The sequence below is a fragment of the Falco peregrinus genome, chromosome 12 (genome assembly GCF_023634155.1).
Source record: "Falco peregrinus isolate bFalPer1 chromosome 12, bFalPer1.pri, whole genome shotgun sequence".
NCBI lineage: Eukaryota > Metazoa > Chordata > Aves > Falconiformes > Falconidae > Falco > Falco peregrinus.
This window is the reverse complement of record NC_073732.1, coordinates 24,130,248-24,152,341: the sequence shown is the minus strand read 5'-3', so window position 1 is coordinate 24,152,341 and position 22,094 is coordinate 24,130,248. Positions and strand designations below refer to the sequence as shown.

General features: G+C 40.9%; 1 protein-coding gene across 1 annotated transcript; it reads left to right on the top strand.

The window, feature by feature from the left end:
• The first annotated feature begins 884 nt into the window (after window positions 1-884).
• SKIL (SKI like proto-oncogene) lies at window positions 885-20,262 on the top strand. Its single transcript, XM_055817349.1, has 7 exons — window positions 885-1,059; window positions 1,704-3,632; window positions 8,485-8,582; window positions 10,000-10,238; window positions 10,447-10,688; window positions 11,828-12,052; window positions 15,055-20,262. Exons 2-7 carry the CDS (start codon window positions 2,526-2,528, stop codon window positions 15,214-15,216), a joined length of 2,073 nt encoding a protein of 690 aa, XP_055673324.1. The 5' UTR covers window positions 885-1,059; window positions 1,704-2,525; the 3' UTR covers window positions 15,217-20,262.
• Window positions 20,263-22,094: the final 1,832 nt, after the last annotated feature.

Below are 22,094 nucleotides of genomic sequence, written 5' to 3'. Positions count from 1 at the left end.
CAAAGACTAAGCAGTGCCTGCAGAGCATTTTCCTCTTCCAGCAACGAGCCTGATGTAGGAGAAGCCCCTCACGCTTCCACTGCGCCGATCGTATCGCTTCCCAGCCAGGCTCCGTCGTGGGTTTCGAGACCTTCTCCCGCATCTCCTTGCTCCCGGTGCTGCGCCTGGAAGGAGAGGTCCGTGCAGCTGCTTTGGGGACAGACACCATCACGGCCACCCACCTTCCTGTGTGTCGCTGTCCCCTGGTAGCGGGGTGTCAGCGCAGCGCTCACCTGGCGGGGGGACCCCTCGGTGGGAGACGCTCCCTGCTGGGGGGCTGTCACTGAGGGACCCTTGTTGAGAGATGCTCACTGAGGGACCCCCGATGAGATCCCCTCGCTGGGGGACAAGTCCCTGAGGGATCCTCGCCGGGAGATGGCCGCTGAGGGACCCCAGCGGGCGGCCCTTGCTGGCGGGCAGTCCCCAGGGCCGCCGGCTGCTGGCCGCCGCGCCTCAGGGAGCCTGACAGCTCCGCGCCCGCCCCGGCTCCTTCTCCCTTTCCGCCATGGCCGCTCTCCCCCCCCCGCCGCCTCCCCGCCCAGCCGCCGCTCCGGGCCGCAGCCTCGGCGTCCGGCCCTCCCCAGCGCCACCGGGGCGCTCCCCGCCGCCCGCTCGGGCCCTAACGGCGGCGGAAGGACGAGCTAAGGCCGGGCACAAATAACACTTATTTCTTTTTTTCTTTTTCTTTTCCCTGTGGGTTTCATTCCCGCCCCCCCCTCTCCGCCGGCGGGGGCCGGGCCGGGGGAGGGTTTCCCGGCGCTGAGGCGGCGGCGGGCGGGGGAGGGGCGGCCGCTCCCGCCGCTGCCCCAGACAGGGGGCGGGGCTGCGGCGGCGGCGGGCGGGGGAGGGGGCGGTGCGCGCCGCCGGCGGGTTCGTGGCCGCGCGCCGCCGCCGTCTCCGCGGCTGTCTCCGCCGCCGCCGCCGCTGCCGCCGCCGTCTCCGCAGTGAGGTCACGGGTGGGCGGTGCGTGCGCGGAGCCCGTTCCGCTCCCCGGGCTGCCGGAGCCCCCGCCGACGCCGGGTGAGGGGCCGGGGAAGTTGCCGGGGGGGGGAGGAATGGAGCTGAGCCGGGGGGAGGGGCGCGCCGTCCCCGGGGGGAGGGAGCGGCGGCGGCGGCGGCGGGGCTGAGGGAAGGGGGTGCGGGCGGGCGTAGCGCGGGGGCGGCGGGGAGGCGGCGGGCAGTGCGGGGGAGGGGGTGAGCCCTGCCCGGAGCGGTGCCGGCCGGGCTGAGGTGAGTCACGGCGCGGGAGGGAGGGAGGAGGGTGCGAGCGGCCGGGATGCGGCGTCCCGGGCCCTTCCGGGACGGGGCTTTGCAGGGCCGGGGGCCGGTTCCCGGGCGGAGGGGATGGCGAGCGGCCCCGGCGGCCCCGGTGTGCGCCGAGCCCCCGTGCTGTCAGGCTGCGCACGCCGTGAGGGAGCCGCTCCGGTGCCGCCCCCCCGGCCTGCCCGCCGGCCGTGCGCGCCGCGCCGCGGGAGCTGCCGGCTGCTGCTGCCAGCTGCGCCCATCTGCCGGGGCCGGGGGGCGGCGGGCGCTGCCGGCCCTACCGGGGGGCGCCCTGCGCACCCCTCTCTCGTAATGCACGGGGTAATGGAGCACACCCCTCCCCCGGCACAGCCAGCTGTGTTTGGGGGTTGCTCCTGGCTGACCTCTTTCTCTTTTCACAGGTTTTCTGGAAAGACGTGACAGAACGCGGCGTTAGCGCGAGCCATGACTTTAGCCGGTGGCCTGGATCTTACCTCTGTTACTAATAACTTGGGGTGGGAAAATTCTGACACACACCAGTGACATCTGTGCAAAAGGTGACTCTCTAGGGATGTTTAGTGTGTGCCGGATCTGGATCAGGCTTTAATTTGGGGATTTATTTGTGAGCTGCCATAGTAACTCCCATGCTGGTGGTGAAATCATAAAGTTGGCAGCACAATAAAGCAAGCCCTTAAGATTGTGTTTGATCTCCAGGAACTGAAAGTGCTGAATAAAATTTTCATACACGTTTTGGATCAGTTGCATTAAGATCAGCATTCTTCAAACTGAGACCATTTTTCTATTTTAATATTTAAATAGAGACTTATTTGAAAAGAGGGTATATTTTTAAAGGAAAAAAATGATCAAGGATGGACACTCTTGAATCAGCACATCGGGTTTTTTTACTAAATCGTTGTACAAGACAACTGTATAAAATAGCGGGGAGCGTACGAAGAAAAGCCTTTTGTATACGTGTTGCAGTGGGGGTTTTGTATTAGAAAATTGAACAAATAACTATAAAAGAAAAATCTTTGTAACCTCTCTCCATTATTAATTTTGTGATTTCACATGCGAAATGGGTTACAGATTTTAGTGTTGGAGGCTGAAGAAGTAACATTTTACTGAAAAGAGTGCAAAGCTTGGTAATCAAGAGCACTTGAAATTGTTGATTTTTTTTTTTTGTATGAACAAGCAGGAAAATGCACGTTCAAGACTTTAATTAATTAAAGTTCTGGTGTTTAGCAATGGAAAGCCCACAAATAAACTTCTCTCTAGGTCTAGTTTCAGACCAGAAAAGGAGTGGGATGCAGGAGGATGGAAGTCCTCCATTAAAAAAAGCAATGACAGAAATGCATGTAAATAGCAAAGTACAAGTTGTAATAAATAAATTGCCAACAATAAAGAAGGAGAACTTGGATGAATATGATGAAACTACTGTGGAGGCTGATGGGGAAGCCACCAAGCTGAACAGTACTTCACTATCAGAGCCTTTGAATTTAAATCCAGGTTTGAAACACACGTTGGCACAGTTCCACCTAAGCAGCCAGAGCTCACTGGGTGGACCGGCAGCTTTTTCAGCTCGTTATTCCCAGGAAAGTATGTCACCCGCTGTCTTCTTGCCTCTTCCGTCGCCGCAAATACTTTCTGGTCCGCTGCTCATTCCTCCGGACAGCTCCACGGAACTCACCCAGACTATACTGGAGGGGGAGTCTATCTCCTGTTTTAAAGTTGGAGGAGAGAAAAGACTTTGCCTGCCACAAGTGTTGAATTCAGTTCTCCGAGACTTTTCGTTGCAGCAGATCAATACGGTGTGTGATGAACTGTATATATACTGCTCAAGGTGCACTTCTGACCAGCTTCATATTCTGAAGGTTTTGGGAATTCTTCCGTTTAATGCTCCATCCTGTGGGCTAATTACGCTGACTGATGCTCAGAGACTATGCAATGCTTTACTGCGTCCTCGCACTTTCCCACAAAATGGCAGTTTTCTCCCTGGTAAGAACACTTTGGCCCAGCTGAAAGAGACTGGCAGTGCCTTTGAGGTAGAGCACGAATGCCTGGGCAAGTGCCAGGGGTTGTTTGCACCTCAGTTCTACCTTGCGCCGGATGACCCGTGTATCCAGTGTTTGGAGTGCTACGGGATGTTCTCACCCCAGACGTTTGTGATGCATTCACACAGATCCCCGGACAAGAGGACCTGCCACTGGGGATTTGAATCAGCCAAGTGGCACTGCTACCTGCATATTAACCAAAAATACTTAGGAACGTCGGAGGAGCGGGAACTGAAGCATCTCTTGGAGGAAATGAAGGAGAAATTTAGCGAGAAAAATCAGAAAAGAACTCGGTCTAAAGTAAGTTCACCTACCCTTGTAAAACTCCCAAATCTCTTTCTGCTCACACGTAAATACTTGTTTTGGAAGCACACTGCTTGCCTTTTGTAAGTGGGAATGCTTGTCAAATCAAGCCTAAGTTAAATTTGTGGGAGAGCTTCGCCATGGAAATACATTTCTCATTAAAAGGTGCGGTAATTTCTTCCCTCTTTGGGCTGTAAGTTAACTTCATTTGAGCTGGTTTGGCTTTGTTGGTTCTTGTTCTGTAAATGCAGAGCTATTGTGAAAATTTTTGTTCTTATTTGACCTTTGAGTATGTTTTATGCAGTGTGTGTTGCAGCAGCTGAGCAAAGCAGAAAGGAGCTTGAAAATCAAGTATTACAAATTCTTCATGTGTTATTTTTACTCCCGCACACACAGGTGCGGTGTATGGCAGCCTGGCTTGCTAGCCACCCATCTCATGACTTGGCATGCAGGGTACTGGTGCATTGCTAAGTTGCAATTTAGAAGCCCAAAGTCTGCTTGTTCAGCAGTAGCTTTCTGTTTAAACCACTTAGTATAGAGAAAATACGCCAAAGAGAGGGGGTTTTAAGCAGCGCAAGAAATGAGCTGTGGGCCGGTATCTTGACAATGGTTAATAATAGACATCGTATTTTTTCCTAAAATAGTGCTGCAAGTCTGCACTGTGGTTCAAAAATACAGAGCTTATTTTCCCCTTAAAGACAAGCACCAGATAAATACTAAACACCATAGATGTTTCCGTTCATAGAAGGTGCAATTTTTGGGGTACAGTTTAAACTTAAGAGGTTTTTAGATGCTTCCTGCCCCATGACTATTTTTTTTTTTTAGTGTATTTGGCATTTACATGTCTGTCTGATCGCTACTGGTTCAATTATATATGCATTTTGCCTGTTGGATGTGTTATGGTGGATTTCAATATAGCAGCAAGAGCAGTCCAGATGGTTGAGTCCAAAAAGGTGTGCTGTAAGTTGACAACTTTTGGCATAAACTTCTGAAAAGTCACTATTGCAGAAAGGCTTACTGTAGTAACAGGTATTCTTATAGTTTTGCCAGTCTACAGTAAGGGATTGTAGCAGAAAATTTCCACGAAAGTCTGCAATATGGCATGCTTCCATGTGCTGATTTAGTTGAAGATGTGGGTAGGTTCGTAGCGAGGAGACTTTGCTTTTCATCTGATAAAGACATGGCAGTCTTTGTCCTTGCAATGCCAGTGTAGGTAATAAACGATAGTATGGTGAATGCATCATTGGAAATAGTCTTCTATATTCATACCTATAATACTGCTTCCCTTCTCATGGTAGCATGTCCGTGAGATCTTTGTTTCATGTGTACAGATGAAAAAAACAGCTGAAATTAGCAGTAACAGTAATTTGGACTGAACCGGTGCAAATGAAATACAAAAACTTTCTGGAGTCTTCTGCAGACCTGTGTAGTTCTTTATAACAAAGCGGCATATGAAATCAGAATGAGAGAGAAACTGAAAACTTGAACAAAGAAAAAATGGTGGGGGAGGGTTCTTTATCCTTTTTTTGTCTCATGGATATTCATCTGGAAAGTACAAAAGATTTAACAGGGGAGTGTGGGAGCACAGCCTCTGTTTCCTTGTCCTTGGGCAGCTTGGGCTGCCTCAGTTATCTTTTCTTTCCCTCATATCTGTGGTGTGAGACGGGTATTTGGTACAATGTGCGGATGTTCCTTTTTCTTATGCTCCTAGGGAAGTGTGTGTGCAGGATGTTCCATTTGCTGTTCTGTCACCATCTTAGCACCTTTGCTGAGTCAGTCCTCAGAAGTGCTGACGCATCTTTGAGGTTATTGTGGAGGGCCCAGGAAGAACAGTTGCCCTTGGCTAGGTTTTTGTCCATCCAGTAATAATAAATTATTAATTAATTCCCATAGTCTTTGGAGCATCCTAGATCCTGTGCCTTGCCTTTCTCCTTAGCATTTCACCCTCAGTTTATTAACCTCACAGTGCAAATACGCTTCTGCTTTTAATGTTTTAAGAGCAGTGTACTCGCAAGGTTAATTCCTCTCTGGGTTTTTGTGCTAATAGGAAAGCTGTAAGCTGCGTATTTGATTGTCACCGAGTTTCTAATTTTCTGTTGAGTTCTAGACTGCAGTGTAATATCCACCTGCTCTTCATGGAACAGCTGCCGCTATGTCTCTGCTGATCTCTGCACTTTCAGATCCTCATCCCCTTTGACTTTGTGACAGTTTCTGATAATTGCTCTGCACTAAAACTCTGTCCTGCTACTCAGACAATTCCCAGAGTTCGTCATTGTGCGTAGGGAAAAGCTTGCATAGTGGAGAGTTAACATTTCTTCTGAGTGTTTTTGAGTGTTGTTATAAATCCCATCTCAGATAAAAGTAGTAGCTTCATGATTAAGCCGAAACTGCTACTTGCCTCCCCCCCCCCCCCCCCCCCCCCCCTTTAAAGAACAGCTTTGTACAACTAGGATTGAAGAAAGCCCTTTCAAATAGTTTGGGTAGAAATCATTGAATTCCCCTTGAATATATAGTGTTCACAGAATTTCTTTAGAGCATCTAAACTAAACAGATTGTTAGGTAGTGAAATATACATGTATATATTGAAGTAGATGTTTTATTTCTATTTTATTAACCTGGATGATGAGGGAAGAATCATGTTAGAAAAAGACTTCATGTTTATTTGCAGTTACTTTTCATTTTCTTTCCTAAGTAAAAATTTGATTGCATGTTACGAAATTAATTTGCAAAATGCAGACTAAGCGTAGACAGTAAAGTCAGTTTCCATTTGAAATAGGTGGGAATGTTAAAATCTGACCTAAAAACTTGAAAATATAGATAACCTGATAGATAATTTCATATGAAAATATATAAACATGTTAAAATGTGAGTCCTAAAATATGGACAGGATGTGATTCAGAAATCCAAATAGGATTACTGTATATTAGCTGCAGTGTAAGTAAAAGAATACATGTACATTATTTAAATTATTAGAATGATCTGAATAAGTCAAAAAAACTACAAGTGTCAGGATGAGGCTGTTTTTCTAGAGATTATTCACTGTATTTCAAATCTTTATTATTTAAAGGCTTGGTTATGAATTTACTGTTCTGGAGCTTAGCTTCCTTGTGCCCTCCCTCCTTTCTATCTATGTTGGAACTGATTTGAGGAACTGCAGGGGTGGAGTTAAATTTCAGTTTCGTTGCTAGAGCTGAATTTAGTGGGCTGGACGTTTCGACCAGAATATTGTAAATGGGATTTGGTATCTCTCATAGTCACGTGGCGTTTGATTCTGCAGACCTCGATACAGGCCACCTCTGTGTAACTGGGTGCTCTCTTGAGTGCCACAGATGAAGTTCTGTGGCAGTTTATTTCAGGGTATGTAAATATAAACTGTTCTGATAATGTATCATTGTGAAGATGTTAGAATGCTAGATGAAGCTTTCGGTACAGTAGAATTATTATTATTATATTTTTTTTAGCTTTATAGGCTTTTTTTTTTTTTTTTTTTTTTTCAAATTGAGCAACTTCCCAGAGGTGCTGGGTCTGGCTGGAATGGCGTTAACTTTCTTCATAGCAGCCTGTATGGTGCCGTGCTTTGGATTTGTAGCTAAAACAGTGCTGGTAGCACACCATGGTTCTGGGTGCTGCTGAGCAGCCCTTAGGCAGCGTCAGGGCTGTCTCTGTGTTGGACTTGGCCTCTGCAGCAAGTAGGCTGGGGGTGGGCAAGAGAGTGGCAGGGCCCAAAGAGTTACTCCATAATGTCATGCTCAACGATAAAAACTGGGATGGAAAGAGAAGAAAGGGGCTTTTGGCATCCAAGGTGGATGCCATTTGGTGACTTGACTGGGCATCATTGTGCTTGTGGGAGGTGGTGAGCGATATCCTTTTCTTCACTTGTGTTTTTTTTTTTCCCCTCTTTCCTTCACCTATTGAACTGTCTTTATCTTGACCCAGGAGCTTTATTGCTTTTGTCCCCATCCTGCTAGGGCAGGGGGCGGTGAGGGGAGCGGCTGCGTGGGTGCTGGGCTGCTGTCAACCAACCACGCCTTACCCAAAAACCTGCTTCCCAAGGCTATTTTAATACCATCAAATTAAGTACCAATTTCTTAGCTATGAGTTTCATTTAAATATATGATGAGACACTTTTCACTTGAAATTAATAGTAACTTTGAAGTGGAGCATGAAGTATCCCCAGTAACTTTGACTAAAGAGTAATTCCAAAAAATATTTCTTGAGACTAACGGAACCAGAATTGCTATCCAAATACAGAATGCATAGAGGTTTTTAAAGATGGTATCTTCCAATGCACCGGAATTAATTTTGTTTGTTACTGCAAAGGGAACGGAGTTGTCATGTTAACTGCAGCAGCTTTCCCCACTTCTGTAATAAGAATTTGTGACAACCGGAGAAAGTTCTGTCTCTGGAACACCAGTTCCATTTTATTCATAGGTTTTGTTTTGTAATAAATTATCTGGCAGGTGCTTACTATGATGTGAATACTTCATTGCAAGAGGCTCCTACCACCTTTTGGGAATCCTAGTTTCTGCTTTCTGTTTCTCCCAAACATTTTTAGCATGCCTCTGGCAGAGTTCTGGAAACTCAACAGAGCTTTTGTGTAGGTTTGTAAAGAGATCTTCTTTTAATTTTGTTGCTACTTTGCCCATAATGGGAAATAGGAGATGGATGAAACTTCTGTATCTTGCGTCACTGTGCATCTCTGCCAAATACACTCCATTTTCCAGTACACCAGTTTCTCTGGGGTGTGTGTGTATTAATGGTGTAAATGCCATTTTACTGAGGAGCATTTATGAAAATGTAAGTAACATGTACCCATCTTCCAGTTACCGGTTTGTTTTCTTTTCTTTAGGCAGATTCACAGCAGAGCCTGGAATTATCGCAGTGGTATCCAGTTATAAAGCAAGAAGCAGAAACTGATCCTCAACCACCCTCCTTTTTCCATCCCAGGTAACTGAGTTTCCTGCATAGAACTATAAGCACTGCATGTACAAGTATTTAAATACTTGTGGCTATTTAAAGGTAATTCAAGCTGAAAAAAGTGTACTTGCAACCTGAACTGTTAGGAGAACTTCAAGGGATCGCACAGGAATAGCTGAACCCTAACTTCTTACGTGTTTTTTAGTGTAGATACTAATGAACTGCGTATGAGTGGGTGTTGGTGCAGGACTCAAGCTGTGATCTGTGAGTGTTTTTCAGTAGGCAATACAACGGAAATGTAATTACAATTTCCCTTTTCAGAGTAGAAATGACAGAAAGTAATTTTTAATCTTTCTTATGATAAGCTGCATAGGGCCTGTTTACTGTGAGTGCAACTTAACTTCCTTTCCAAATAGACTGTTTGGTGTTTGAAGGCTTTCTTCCACACTGGAACAATGGCTACAGCTGAATTGTCTCTTGATTAGTGTCCTGGTTTTAAAAACCAAGTGCATTTTTTTTCTTAACGTAGTACACAGTTTGTCATCTGCATCAACAACGGAAACAGTTTTTCTTGACGAACCTCTTACCCTCATCCCCGTGTGGTTGTGCATTTACCATATAAGGGTGGAATCAGGCTCTTGGCTAGCAGCATGCATCAAAACAACACATATGCATCAAACTAGTTCCCACGCAAATGCGTGAATGGTGGAACTTCTGTGATGGTCCCTCAGTTTGCTCGTCCTAGCGGTGCCTGCCTTCAGAACTAGGAGAAAGGAAGGTGTCAAAGACAGCAATGTGAACTCCAGCGTCGTGCCACTGATTATCTTGGCACTGACATGAACACATTTGGCACTCTTTTCCCTCTGTAGTAGGCAAGAGCGGAGTGGCTAGGTTAGGGCAGTACACAGGGGTGCTCCCAGGAGCCCAGGAGCTGTGAAAATCCAGATAGGTTGCTTGATGTATGTGAGAAAGAAGGTCCAGCATTGGTCTCAGACATGCCCCAGCACTGTGGCTGCACAGCTTTGCTATTGAAGGAGCGATATACTCATTCCCACTACACTGATCACTTCCCCCGTCCTCCATTGCTACTATAAGGATTATGAAGATGCTAGAGAATCTGGAATCAGTGGCATTCTAATTTCACTCTTTGCATTGAAGTGAAGACTTCATATGATTTTCTGTATGATTTTTTTTTTTTCATCAGCCATGTTTGGAAAATCCTGTTGTTCAACAGCCTCAAAACCTTATCTAGATAATCTACTCAGTAAAGATTAAGTGGATTGTTAGGATTTCCTTTTGCATAGGAAAAATATAAAAAGTATGTGCTTCTTTTTCATTGAAGCTCTTATAGTTTGAAGTCACATTAAATTAAACTTACTGCTCTCTACCAGTCATCATTTATTATGCCTTGCCTTTCATTCTTAATTTTACTGTTCTACTATTTCAGTTACTACCTTTATATGTGTGATAAAGTGGTCGCCCCAAATGTATCTCTTGCATCACAATATAAGGATGTTGCAAAAACAACAGTCAAAGCTTCAGAAGTAATTAAGTCCTCACCTGGACAGTCAGAGAAGAAGCTTGGTAGTGGAAAGCACAAAAAAGCTGCCTCCTATCCAGAGCTTTCTCTTGAAGAACAAGAAAAAATTGACTTGAAAAGTGGCGTGGAGCAGCAGAAACGTTTAGGTGAGTAGTGAAAGCTACGCTGAAGAATTTCCATTTTTATACCATATAATTTTGGAAAGGTGAACACTAAGCAAATATTTTGTGATGTCACTTCAGTTTTCCAAAAATTTTTTTTACCGTTTTGTAATCTTCAGTTTTCTTTGAATTTTTTTATTCTGGAGATTTAATTTTCTGTGATTATTGTGCTGTGTTCTTCTTTTCTCTGTAGATCCACCTGTGTCAACTCGTTCTGCAAGAGGTGGAAAATCTGAACGTGTTTCTTCCAAAATCGCTAGAGACTCTAGCCATGTTGAAGTAGGCAGTGATGTGCGAACCTTGTCCCCCACGCTCATGAAAGACATCAGTTGTGAAGATGACAAGGGAAGGATCATGGAAGAAGTCATGAAAACCTACATCAAGCAGCAAGAAAAACTAAATACGATTTTGCGGAGGAAACAGCAGCTTCAAATGGTACAGTGCCAATCTGAGCGCGTTTCACTTGTGACATCAGAACACTGATGTTAACTTGATGGTTCTAGAATCAATGTCACAGATTTCATGCACTGGAAACACTGAAACACACAGATAATTTTCGCCCCAGCTTCTATTCAGACACCAAATCCTTAATATCCCTTATGCTCATTGGGTTTGAGTCCGCTAACAATCGGTGTCTCTTCAGTTTGCACCTGCTGTGTTCCAGCAGCTCCTTCATTTGTTTTATCCAAATGAAAACTACTTCTTTCACTTCAAAATGTTTTCCAAACATTTGAGTATTTTGTCATATGCAGTTTAAGTCCTCTCAAATTTGTCAGTTTTTGGGATTTTAGAGATGCAGACTTAAGTCCTGTAGGAGTGGTCTTATCACTGGCCTGTATAAAAAAGGATACTGCCTATTTCTATTTGATAAGCCCTTGTTTTTAGGGGGATTTTAGTAGTCTTTTTAATAGTGGATGATATTTATATCATAATTAATTTATTATATTAATATAATAATTATTAGAAGTGGGTGTTCCCTTGTGATTGATAATTTCTGTTTTACGAATTAAGATGAATAGTCTCTTTGCTTCCTACATTCATAGACCAGACTTTAATAGTTTAGTTTAGTTAATGTTAAGCTCAGAATCTGTGAGCTCAGATGGGGCCCTAGAGCTGCTGCTTTTAAGTTGTTCTACTGTTGGAGGTAAAGCTTGTAGATAAGTTAAAAAACCCCTGAACAAACAAAAAAAAACCCCTTAAAAATACCAAAATGCCAGTGGAAAAAGAAATTGAACACGTTTATTCTGTTTTCTGATGATGCACTTCTACATTTTCAAAGTATATTTTAGTAAATCAGTGCTGCTGCTTTCTGAGGTTTGCTGCTGGAAGTTGTGAATCTAATTCTGGAAGCTCTGTGTACTTGGAAGTATCAATAATTTTTTACAAATTAAATGCTTGCTGCAGAATTCCAGGCTGTCATTTATAAGTAGATAAATACCAGTAACGAACTGTTGTTATCAGTAGGTAAATGTGCTCATTTTGGCCTCATTGTTTCAAGATACATGTTTAAATTCAGGTTTTTGCTTTTCTGGTCTTAGAACTAAGGTGCATATGATGCTGGTTTTTCTTGACAGGAGGTGGAAATGTTAAGCAACTCTAAAGCTATGAAGGAACTGACGGAAGAGCAGCAGAATTTACAAAAAGAACTTGAATGTTTGCAGGCAGAGCATGCTCAAAGAATGGAAGAATTTTATTTTGAGCAGAGAGACTTGGAGAAGAAACTGGACCAAGTGATGAAGCAGAAATGTAGCTGTGACTCCAATTTAGAAAAAGACAAAGAAGCTGAATATGCAGCACAGGTGAGAAGGGAAAGTTCATTTCAAGCTAAACCATATTTAATGTATCAGGAAATTGTGAAGCTGTTGCTCAGCCACCTTAAAGTTTCATCTTCTCCATGTGTTCTGATACCATAGATGAACGCCAGAATAGGTCACAGTGACATATTTATTTCCGTGTTCCTTGATTGGAACTGAGGTAGAATGCATCTTACAGAAACATAGGATGTTTTTGATGAAACACTAATCTTAAACATAAGGTTTGTTACATCCTCATGTAAAATAAATCATATTTTTAATGTATATAGGCTTGCCCATGTTGTAGAACTAAATGTTCTCATTTTAGTTACAGAAATAAGTTATTCCTCTTTTTATTCCTTTTATGTTAAAACAAAAAAACCCCAAATCTCTCAACCAGCGTTTTGTAAATTCAGTAGCATACCTTGATGCTCTATCTGTTCCTTGGTGGTAGAATCTTCTGCACTGTCTAATGAGCTCCCTTCTGTGCTCTATCAAAGCATTTGGTCCAAGAGTTCTCTTGGAAATGAAAATCATGTTTTTGTCTCTCGTTCCTGCCTCTTGGGTTCATATGACAAAACCTATGGAGATTTTTCTTGTCTCTTTCACTTCCCTTTTAACTTACACTATTGCTTCTTTATGTTGGAGGTTATTCATGTCATTCCCATGGGAAAGATACAGTTAATGCCAAAGGGAGCCTTGGAATGCAGCTTTTGAAAATCAGTTGCAGTTATGATTAAATGTATAGTGAATTAAATGTATGGTGATATATTTTGTACCGTGTCACAGAAAACTAGTCTTCACAGTTTTGTTTTTTTTAAGTGAAGAAAATCTAAAACTTCAGCTCAGTAAAGTTTTGTGATCGTTTGATCATAGCTGTCTACATTTCCTGCCCTTACTGTCTCAGACTAAGAAACAGGCAGTACTTGAGAGACAGGTTTTGGTATTTTTGGGGAGTAGGACAGAGACAAACATCGTAAATCCTTCTCATGAATCTAATGTCATGACATCCCACTCCACAGATTCCTAGCCTTTGCTGCCAGGAATAATCCTCTCTGACTAAGGCCTGATTTACTAAACATCTGGTACAAGCCCTATTACTGCAAGTAACAACATGTTCTAATTTATGAAGGTAATCGTGTATAGTGTGTTTTATGTGGCTTGTGTAGCTTACCTTCTTTAAAAGGTAAAAACCATAGATTGTTCCCCAAGGAGATTGGTTGATTGTTCCTTTTGAAGTTAGGCTTTGAAAACTAAATAGTTCCTTGCATGAAAGTTTACTCTGTTATTACCTGAATGGTAGAGCAATTCACAACATACAATTTGAACCTTTTTCTCCTCATTACATCTTAGAATAGATTTCGGACTCTGGGTTCCAAGCAGTTGTCAGAAGTACCCAAGTGAAACAGAGGTCCTGGCAACAGGTGCCTTCCCCAGGCTGTGTACACAGCATTTAAAAAGCCTTAATCCAATGTCTTCTTGAAGCAGTTACCCAGGCTGCCTTTTCTGGCTGAGAACTGTGGACTGGGAGGAACCCTCTTTGTACTACATGCAACAAAATTAATAATTTGGGATTTGCAGCTTGCTTAAATGTCTGTTCTTCTTTGTAGGCCTGTCGGAAGATGCACTAAGTGCCTTCTCCCCCTTTTTGACTTCTTTATTGAATTATCTAGTTTAATTGTTGCTTTACCCTGTCAGTCACAACAGGGCAGTATAACCAGTACTGGAACCTTTCCTTAGAGGTGGAAGTCAAAATCAACCAGAGACGTGCTTGTGCAGTACGTGCTGCAACATGCGGGCACTGGGCATATTGTACTGCAACAGTTTACTTCCAGTAGTGGAGTCAGAAGACTTGTGTTAATAGCCTATTGCTATCTAAAACCTGCTTAAATATTTCTGATTATACAAAGAACCATTTAAATATTTCCAGTTATGCAAGTGGAGATGAACGTCTCCTGAATGTGATGTTTCTCTAAAATGGGCACAGCAGTTCCTTGGCCCAGTACATTTTGCAGCAACTGGCGAACACCAGTGACGCTGCGTGCTCCTGCTCCTTTCATTCTCATCAGCTGTCTTCCTCATTTTCAGTGAGACTTATGTTTAGTGAAGATTTAGATCAGGTGGATATATATCATTACAAACACAGATGAGTTTTTTTAGATTCAGTGAGCTCTTTTTGTAAGAAAAAAACACCTTAAATCAATGGTAGAGAAGATTACTAATTTCCAGTTTCCTCCCTGTTTTAACTGCTGGTGGTAGCAATTTTACAGTAACTTTCTCACACTTGAAAAATTCATCGGACATTTCCAGATCTCACTGTAAATAAGTTTGGACAATGTAGCGGGTTTGAGTTTTACTCTACTCCGAAGATGAAAAAAAATACGTAATTTCTGTGTTTCAACACCAGTTTGGGTGGACTCATGTTTATATTTGAACACACACATAAATGCACAGGTGGTTGTGTTCAAGGTTTTCTGGATGTCATTTTTGGTAATGCTGTTTCATTTACACTAAAAAGTATCAAAAAACAGTGTTGGTGGTTTTGTTCTAGAAATGCATTCAGGCTTTGAAATGGAGTAATATTTTGTCAGGTAAGTGAAATCGACTTGGGAAATGATAAAGTGCTCTTTATTCTGGGATTTGTGAAACATCTGATGCAGACATCGTCACGGTCTTCCTAACAGCTTATATGTATTACTGACATGGTCTAGTGTGACAGGTTGTACGACTACAATTTATATGTATTTGAATATTAGACTGTCCCATTTTTTTTTTGTTACAGTGTGATGTTTATGCAACTCTGTATATTGATGTCATTTGCTAATGGTGTAGTAGGTAACTGCATAATTCTTGGTAACAGTAGAAGACAAGCTGATGAATGCTGGTGAACTGAAATACTTTTATCTGATGCATAGGGTGGTCATCAGTGGCATCTTGAAGTGAATAGTTGACATTTACAAGTAAGTTTGCTATAATTTGCCTCTCTGTCTCTCCTCTCTGTTTTACAGCTGGCAGAATTGAGACAGAGATTGGATCACGCAGAGGCAGACAGACAAGAGCTTCAAGATGAACTGAGACAAGAACGAGAGGCAAGGGAAAAGTTAGAGATGATGATAAAGGAGTTGAAGCTACAGATCTTGAAATCTTCAAAAAATGGGAAAGGAAAATAGAGATTGGAAGAGGAAGCTGCATTCTTTAAACAGGGTGTTTTGGTTTTTAATGAATGGTGAGCAGTTTCTGTGTGGTGAGAAAAAGTATTGTCTGCAGGTTTCTGTTTCCCAGACAAATCCAGATGAAGATATACATATATATAAATAAATAGAGATAGATAGGTATACATTTTTAGATTTTCCTAACCAATGAAAATCTGCATTTATTTGTACTGGTATTTTTCTCAAACAATGAAAAATACGAAACTCTTGATTTAGAGTGACCAGTTTCTGTCTATTTCTAATGCAGTCTTGAGGACTCTATACCTTTTAACATTGTCTGTTAAAATCTATGTGGCGATCTTTATTTTGCTATCAATTGCACATCCAGTTATAAAAGTACATTAAAAACATTCTGAATTCTTCAAGATAAAAAATAGTTCAGGTTTCAGTGAGAATTACGTGTTCTCGGACTGGGGAAAGTAAAGGCAGCTTTTCATCTGTAAGGTAATACTCAAAATTGCCACAATGATAGATGATTGATCATCAAAAGTGATTTACCAGCGTGAGTTTTTCCCATAATTTCATTGTGTGAAGTCAAGCTGATCTTTTCTGTATTTTCTATTTAACAACTCTTTATGAATCTAAAGAGTTTAGAGCCAGCATTTGCTTACCATGCTGGAAGAAGAAAGCATTAGGATTTTTTTTCAAATTAAAAGATTTAGAATTACAATGGAATCTTTGGAAGTTAAAAATTCATGTATTTTCTCTTGTTTTCTTCTGTATACTAGGTATGAAAGAAACATTAATAAAAGGCTGAAAGGTGGGGCGTTTCCTTCTAGAAAATGAGAAAGCTTGACTTAACTGGTTTTCAGATACTCATGCTTTCAAGAAAAACAATATTTATTCAAAAAAATGTATTCGTCTCTCTAGTACCCTAAGCCTCCACACTCTGAGCTTCTTGCCAACTTGTGGATTTTTCTTTCATTACATAGAACAGGCCTTAACTGACATGGCGATAATAGCTTAAAAAATAAAATTCTGAGATACGGCATTTTGAAAATTATTTTGATAGTCTCTGTATTTGAATTGGCATGGTAACATTACCATGAATTAAGAAATACAGCATGTTTGTTAAGCTATAATATTTGAAAATGTGTAATTGTACAGAATTACTGTTTTATGTATATATAATGTTTGAGTACTTCGGAAGTCTGGTTCCTAGTGGATTAAACGCATGACTACACAGTTGGATGAAGAAATAACTTTTTTCGCACTCCTCTCCAAAAAGTTTGATACAGCTGACAGATACTAGCTGATTATATCAGTGACTAGGAATATTTTAGTAGTTCTAGTATTTCACTACATAATTTTAACCTGTACTTTAGCTTCTGTTTTTGAGGTACTTGGGTTTATTATTCTCTTAATAATCTAGTTAATTCTGGGTGAAACCACTAGTAAAAGGCTACGTTGATTTTCTCCACACACACACACACCCTGCCCCCCGAACTAGTAAAACTGAAAACTTTTGAGGTTTTTTTGTTTCTCTTTTAGTGATGTAACAGGATTGAGTATCACAGAGAAAGATAAAATTGCACATGTCTTTAAACTGAATGAGAAATGAGGTGGTAAATCAAATGTCATGGAGTCATAGGGTGATTCTTTTATAGCTGTGTACAATTTTGTTTATGGACTCTGTGTCATATTTATACTGAAGGCTAAAGCAGGTTAGTATAAAAATACCAATTTTCTTTGTCAGTGTTGATCAGAAAAGAAGACCCAGATCACATTTTTCCTTTCTTCGACTCCGTCTCCAAATTTTTGCTTTAAAAAAAATGAAAAGGCAAAAGCCCATCTTTGCAGCATGGTTTGGAAGGAGGGGTGCAGGCTGTAAATTACTCTGGTTGTTTATGCACCAAGTTGCTTTAAAAACACAATGAATGTTTTGTTGTAACAAGAACCAAAACCACAGCTATAGGAAGAGTACGTAAGAAAGTTGATAAAAGTGTGATTATTAGGGAATGGAGCTTGAAGTAGTCCAGCTTGATTGACAGAACCTACGTTGGATTAGCTAGATGGGCAAGTAGGAAAACACCGTCCTGGGAAACTGAAAAGTTTCATCCAGGTGTTATTAAGGGATCAAAAGATACCGTTTCTAGTTGCTTTTCAGTATCAGTGTTTTGAACCAGACTTCTTCGATTGTCAGTGTAGATAAGGCCGTACAGCCTCGTTTAATACAGCTGCAGTAACTAATTTACCACAGTATTTATAGCTTAGCCATTGAATGTATGGAATCCTCATGGGATTATTGTATTAGACTACCGTATATTCTGTTTCCATTCAGGTCTTGTCTACGTTATGTGACTTTGGCTCAAATTTCCCTTTTTGCCACCAGCTGACCTTCAGCGGTGGCAATTGCAGTGGAGTACTAGTATAGCCCGGGTTCCGGTGCCTCAACCAGCACTTCAACCAGCTCTCTACCAGCTGTTAACTGGTTTACGCTGTAGGCTATTAAAATGCTGATGGCCATAGTTTGTACTAATATTTTCACTCTTGCAAGAACTCAAGCAGCTATACGAAGTTTTAGCAATTCCAGCTGCAGATAAGGCCTCCTAATTGTTTTAAAACATCTGGCTGAAAACGCTAATGCGACATTTATTAAAAGTAGCTTTGTAAATATTCCATTTAGGTAATCTAAAGTTAGAATGCATTTTAAATTATTGTAATCCTCTTACAATTCTTAAATATTACTTTCAGGCTCTTTACTTAAACAATTTTCATACGTGTAGACTTAATTTTATACTGATTTTAAGTAATAATGTATACATAAATGTGCCATAGATTTTGTGTGTTCACAGTCTTTGAAAGATAGTTTTTTAGTAAATTGTAAATAATACTGAACATTATTCTGAATATTGAACAGTATTCTGAAATACTGAATATTGTTCCAGAACAAATACATGTTGACTTGTTTTTCCACTACCTTACGCTAGTTACATTGAATGGTTTATTTTACAGCCTGATACAGGAGCTTGGAATGCACACTTAAGGGCCGTCACTTAAGTGCACACTTAATGGTAGAAACTGATTCTGTCATTAGGTCCTCGCTTTTAGTCATCGCATGCTCGTTTTATGTATTGTTATTTGTTCTGCCTTCAGTTAGTGCTTGCTGATCTTTCAGGCAGGAAGTCGTTTTCCCAGATAGTTGTGACATGAAGCCCATAGGAAAAAAATCCTAAAATTGGGCATAATGTTGGAAGTTGCATTATTAAACACCTAGACCAAGATCAAAGTTGCCTAGTGCACTCTCTGGAGCAAAGTAAGTGGGACTCAAGATGACTATCTAGTTTGCTCCTATACTTTTTTAAACTAGAACTTTCACATGCTTTGTGTACTTTAATCAACAAGAAAATACAAGAGCTTAGAGTAAAACTCTTGTAATTTAGGTGGTCTGAAAGCACCCTCATTTGCAGCATAGCCGTGTATCCCTAGACGAAAGAGATTTTTATCTAAATCTCCAAACTTAACGAAGTCTGTGTTTTAGTTACTGTAAAGCATATCATTTAGTTTGAGCATTTAGATAAATGTAGCTATGTTTCACATTCTTAAACTAATTTTATGCTATATTTAATATATTGATAGCTTAGGTGTAATATCAGTTGTATATAGTAAAGGCATAATGCAGTTAGTGAAGTAGGAAAAGTTGAGTGGGAGCATAAAGCTATTGGTGGCCTGAAAAAATAAGTCCTGGCCCATATTTTAGAAGTCACAATGTTTTATTCATACATTCTTGTTTTATATTGGGGGAGGGGATAGCTAGAATGTGTTATGAAATTTTTGGGAAACTTTCCTAGCATTAGTCGTGAAGTTGGCCTTGAAATGCTGTCATGGTCAGCTTCCTAGAATTCACTTGTTTGTAGAGTATATATTTTGATTGTCAGTAAAGATAACAACTTTGTATTTTTTCTGCACTTAATTTGTGTAATTAATCCACACAAGAGTTTTCTATAACATGGTGAAGTCGACAAAAGACATAATTACACCTACCTGTTAATCTGTGCTTGCAATATTTCAGTAATTTTATTTAAGCTGCCAATAGAAAGCAGCAGAAAGCTGCAAATTTAGATTTTATTTTTGCTCATTACATTTGTAGTGTGTGTATTCCATCAATTTTCATTACAGAAAACGTGTAGAATTTTCTATTTGTTGCATATTTCTATTTCAAAAAGAGAGCAATTTTTTAGCTTCCGCAAAAGCAGTTACTGCTTACAAATTGCACGACAATTTTGTAGTGTGTCTCCATTACTTAGAAAATTGTTTTTTTCAGGATTAGTGGTTCAGTTGGAAAACGCTTGAAAAATTAGTTTTAAGCACAGCAAACAAATGGTATAAAATTTTGCTATTTGAAAATTGATTAAATGTAACTATCAATTGATTTTTTTTTTCTCTGAATATAGATACCTCACTTAAAGGAAAGCACAGCTGTACTGTATTTAAACTAATTCTAGGAAATAATAAAAGGTTGGTCTAAAATATTTCGTTGCCATGATGATGCTTTCTGTGATGGACAAAATCTGTTTTTGTGTTTTCATACTCATCCTTGGAAGAATTCATCGATGTTGACATGCCAGTATAAATATCTGAAATTACAGAAAGTAGCTGCAGAACAGCAGAGTCTGTATTAGCTCAAGGCAACAGGTTGAATGACTATTCTGAAACCATAGTAGAAGCCTGTGAAAAACGATCAGTGCACTCAACAATTTTTAGTACCTTGCCAATGATGTACAGTCTTATTGTCAGAGTTGCTGTGGTTGCATTACATGACACACAAAAACTGTCCTCTACCTCACGTGAGATTTAACAGATATTTTATATGGTTTTAGTAAACAAGATGCATCTATCTGGTCACTTAGTTTACAAATTCTGAATTATATTTATTGAAACATGACATACTGTGCTCTTAGCTTATACCTCAATTGTATTTTGTGCTGTTATCCATTTTCATGCCTTGTAAATACCTGTATAGATTGTGGATTCGAAAACAAATAAAGAACTGTAATGTCAGAACACCTGTCTCTGTAATATTTTTGAATGCTGACTTCTAAACTTGACTTTTTGGAAGGTATTTTAACAACAGCGCTTTTCTAAGGAGGACAGAGTCTTGCTTGCTTTGATTACAGTAAATTAAAACCTGATTACACTGACACATATTAGCAGAACTCCCACTGCCTGCAGCGGGTCCCCGGTTTTCTAAAGGGTATTTTTAGCAAGATGTGCAAGATCAATAGCCCACCCTCACTATGAGCCCATTTGCTAAAGCTCTTACGGCTCCAGAAAGGCATTATTTACTCTAAGGTTTCTATGTATTTGTTATAATTTTGGTGTTTATACATGTAAATACATCCACTTGTGTAGTTGGCATGTTCTCCGGTGCACACCTCCGTTGCTACTTGACTAGTCTAGCAATGTTTGAGTTGTTCACACCTCTCTTAAATAAATAGCTTAGTAATGAACAAGATAAAACCTGCATGTTACCAGATAAAATGCTGAGGTTATATGAAGTTAAAATCAGAAATGAGAATTTTACTGTATTTCCTGAAAAAAATATGTACGGTTGATGGAAAACACACCCTACAGCACCTCTCAGGAGTTCTTGGGTTTTGTGAGTCATGATTACGTTGGTTAACATTTTTGTGTACCATCAGGGAGCTTAAGTAGCAGAAAATTCAGAATTGGAGAGAGGAGGAGTCAAGGAGGAAAGAGGAACATGTTCTTGTAAGCTGCGTGGGAGTGGGTCTTCCCTTTAAGTTGGGCGCTTCTCCACTTAGAGCAGTAAGCTATGTTCTATTGGTCACTTAAAAAATAAACTATATTGTTGTAAAAAAATACAACTTTTACTAGAAACAATATTTTGGAGATCTGGGTGGTTTTATTCATACCGAGAGGTTTTTCGTGGTGGGTAGGCAGGTGTGGTGGCATACACAGATATTTTTCCTTCCCCTCGAGAGCGAAAATGCTTTGTCCTCATTTTAAGGCGCTCGTCTTGCCTATAGGAAATGCTGATTGTGTTTCAGATAGTTGCAAATCCTTAACGCTACCATGTATTTGCCTGTATTTTACAGCTGAAGAGAAAAATGAACAGTATGGACCAAGGTGAAGGTGAAATTGGTGATATTTTGATGAGCTCAGCCTTTAGTGTGGAAGAAAACAACTAGCTGTGCCCCTTACAGCAGTTTATTCCTGCACCCCATGCTGGTTTTGTACTGGTGCATTTGCGAGCGAGGGAGAAGCAGTCGGGCTGAAAGCCCTGCAATGAAAAAGTTCAAGGTGAGTCACTTGTATGAGAAAAAAAACCACAGGGTGTTAATAGCTTGTGTAAGTATGACTAATTGCAACGCATGTCATTTGTCAGAGAAAATGACGCTGATCGAGGGGAACCTGCTTGAGTGACAGGGTAAAAAGGTTGATCTTTGAGGCATTCACAGTATTGCTGAAATAAATGCACGTGTAGCGCTCACTTTTAAAGTGGCAGATTTTAAGAATATTGCCCTGGTGTGTCAGTTTATTTAGCATATAGCTGGGAAGTCCTCCTTTGTTTATTTTATTGATCCTGTGAATCATTGTTTGCTTGTAGCATATTAACTTATATTCACTTAAATACTGGTGGTGTTCTTTATAACACTGACAAAATAGTAAATGTTTCCTGTCTCTATCGATATTAATAAAATAATTCAAACAGTGCCCTGTGGGCCCTGTTGAGCAGTACTAGTTACTGGAGTGTAAAATTTACTTCTTGCCTGTTGAGCTGCTGCACATTCTTTGATAAATACATTTGTGAAGGAGAACATGGCAGCATGAGGAGCTTTTGTGGTTAAGGAAACCATACTGGAGGAACCAAG

Bases quoted from the DNA above. Each gene is read 5' to 3' on its own strand.
- SKIL (XM_055817349.1), top strand. From the start codon at position 2,526: ATGGAAAGCCCACAAATAAACTTCTCTCTAGGTCTAGTTTCAGACCAG. The intron at 3,633-8,484 runs GTAAGTTCACCT...TCTTTTCTTTAG, and splicing joins AGAAAAGAACTCGGTCTAAA to GCAGATTCACAGCAGAGCCT. The intron at 8,583-9,999 runs GTAACTGAGTTT...CTACTATTTCAG, and splicing joins CCCTCCTTTTTCCATCCCAG to TTACTACCTTTATATGTGTG.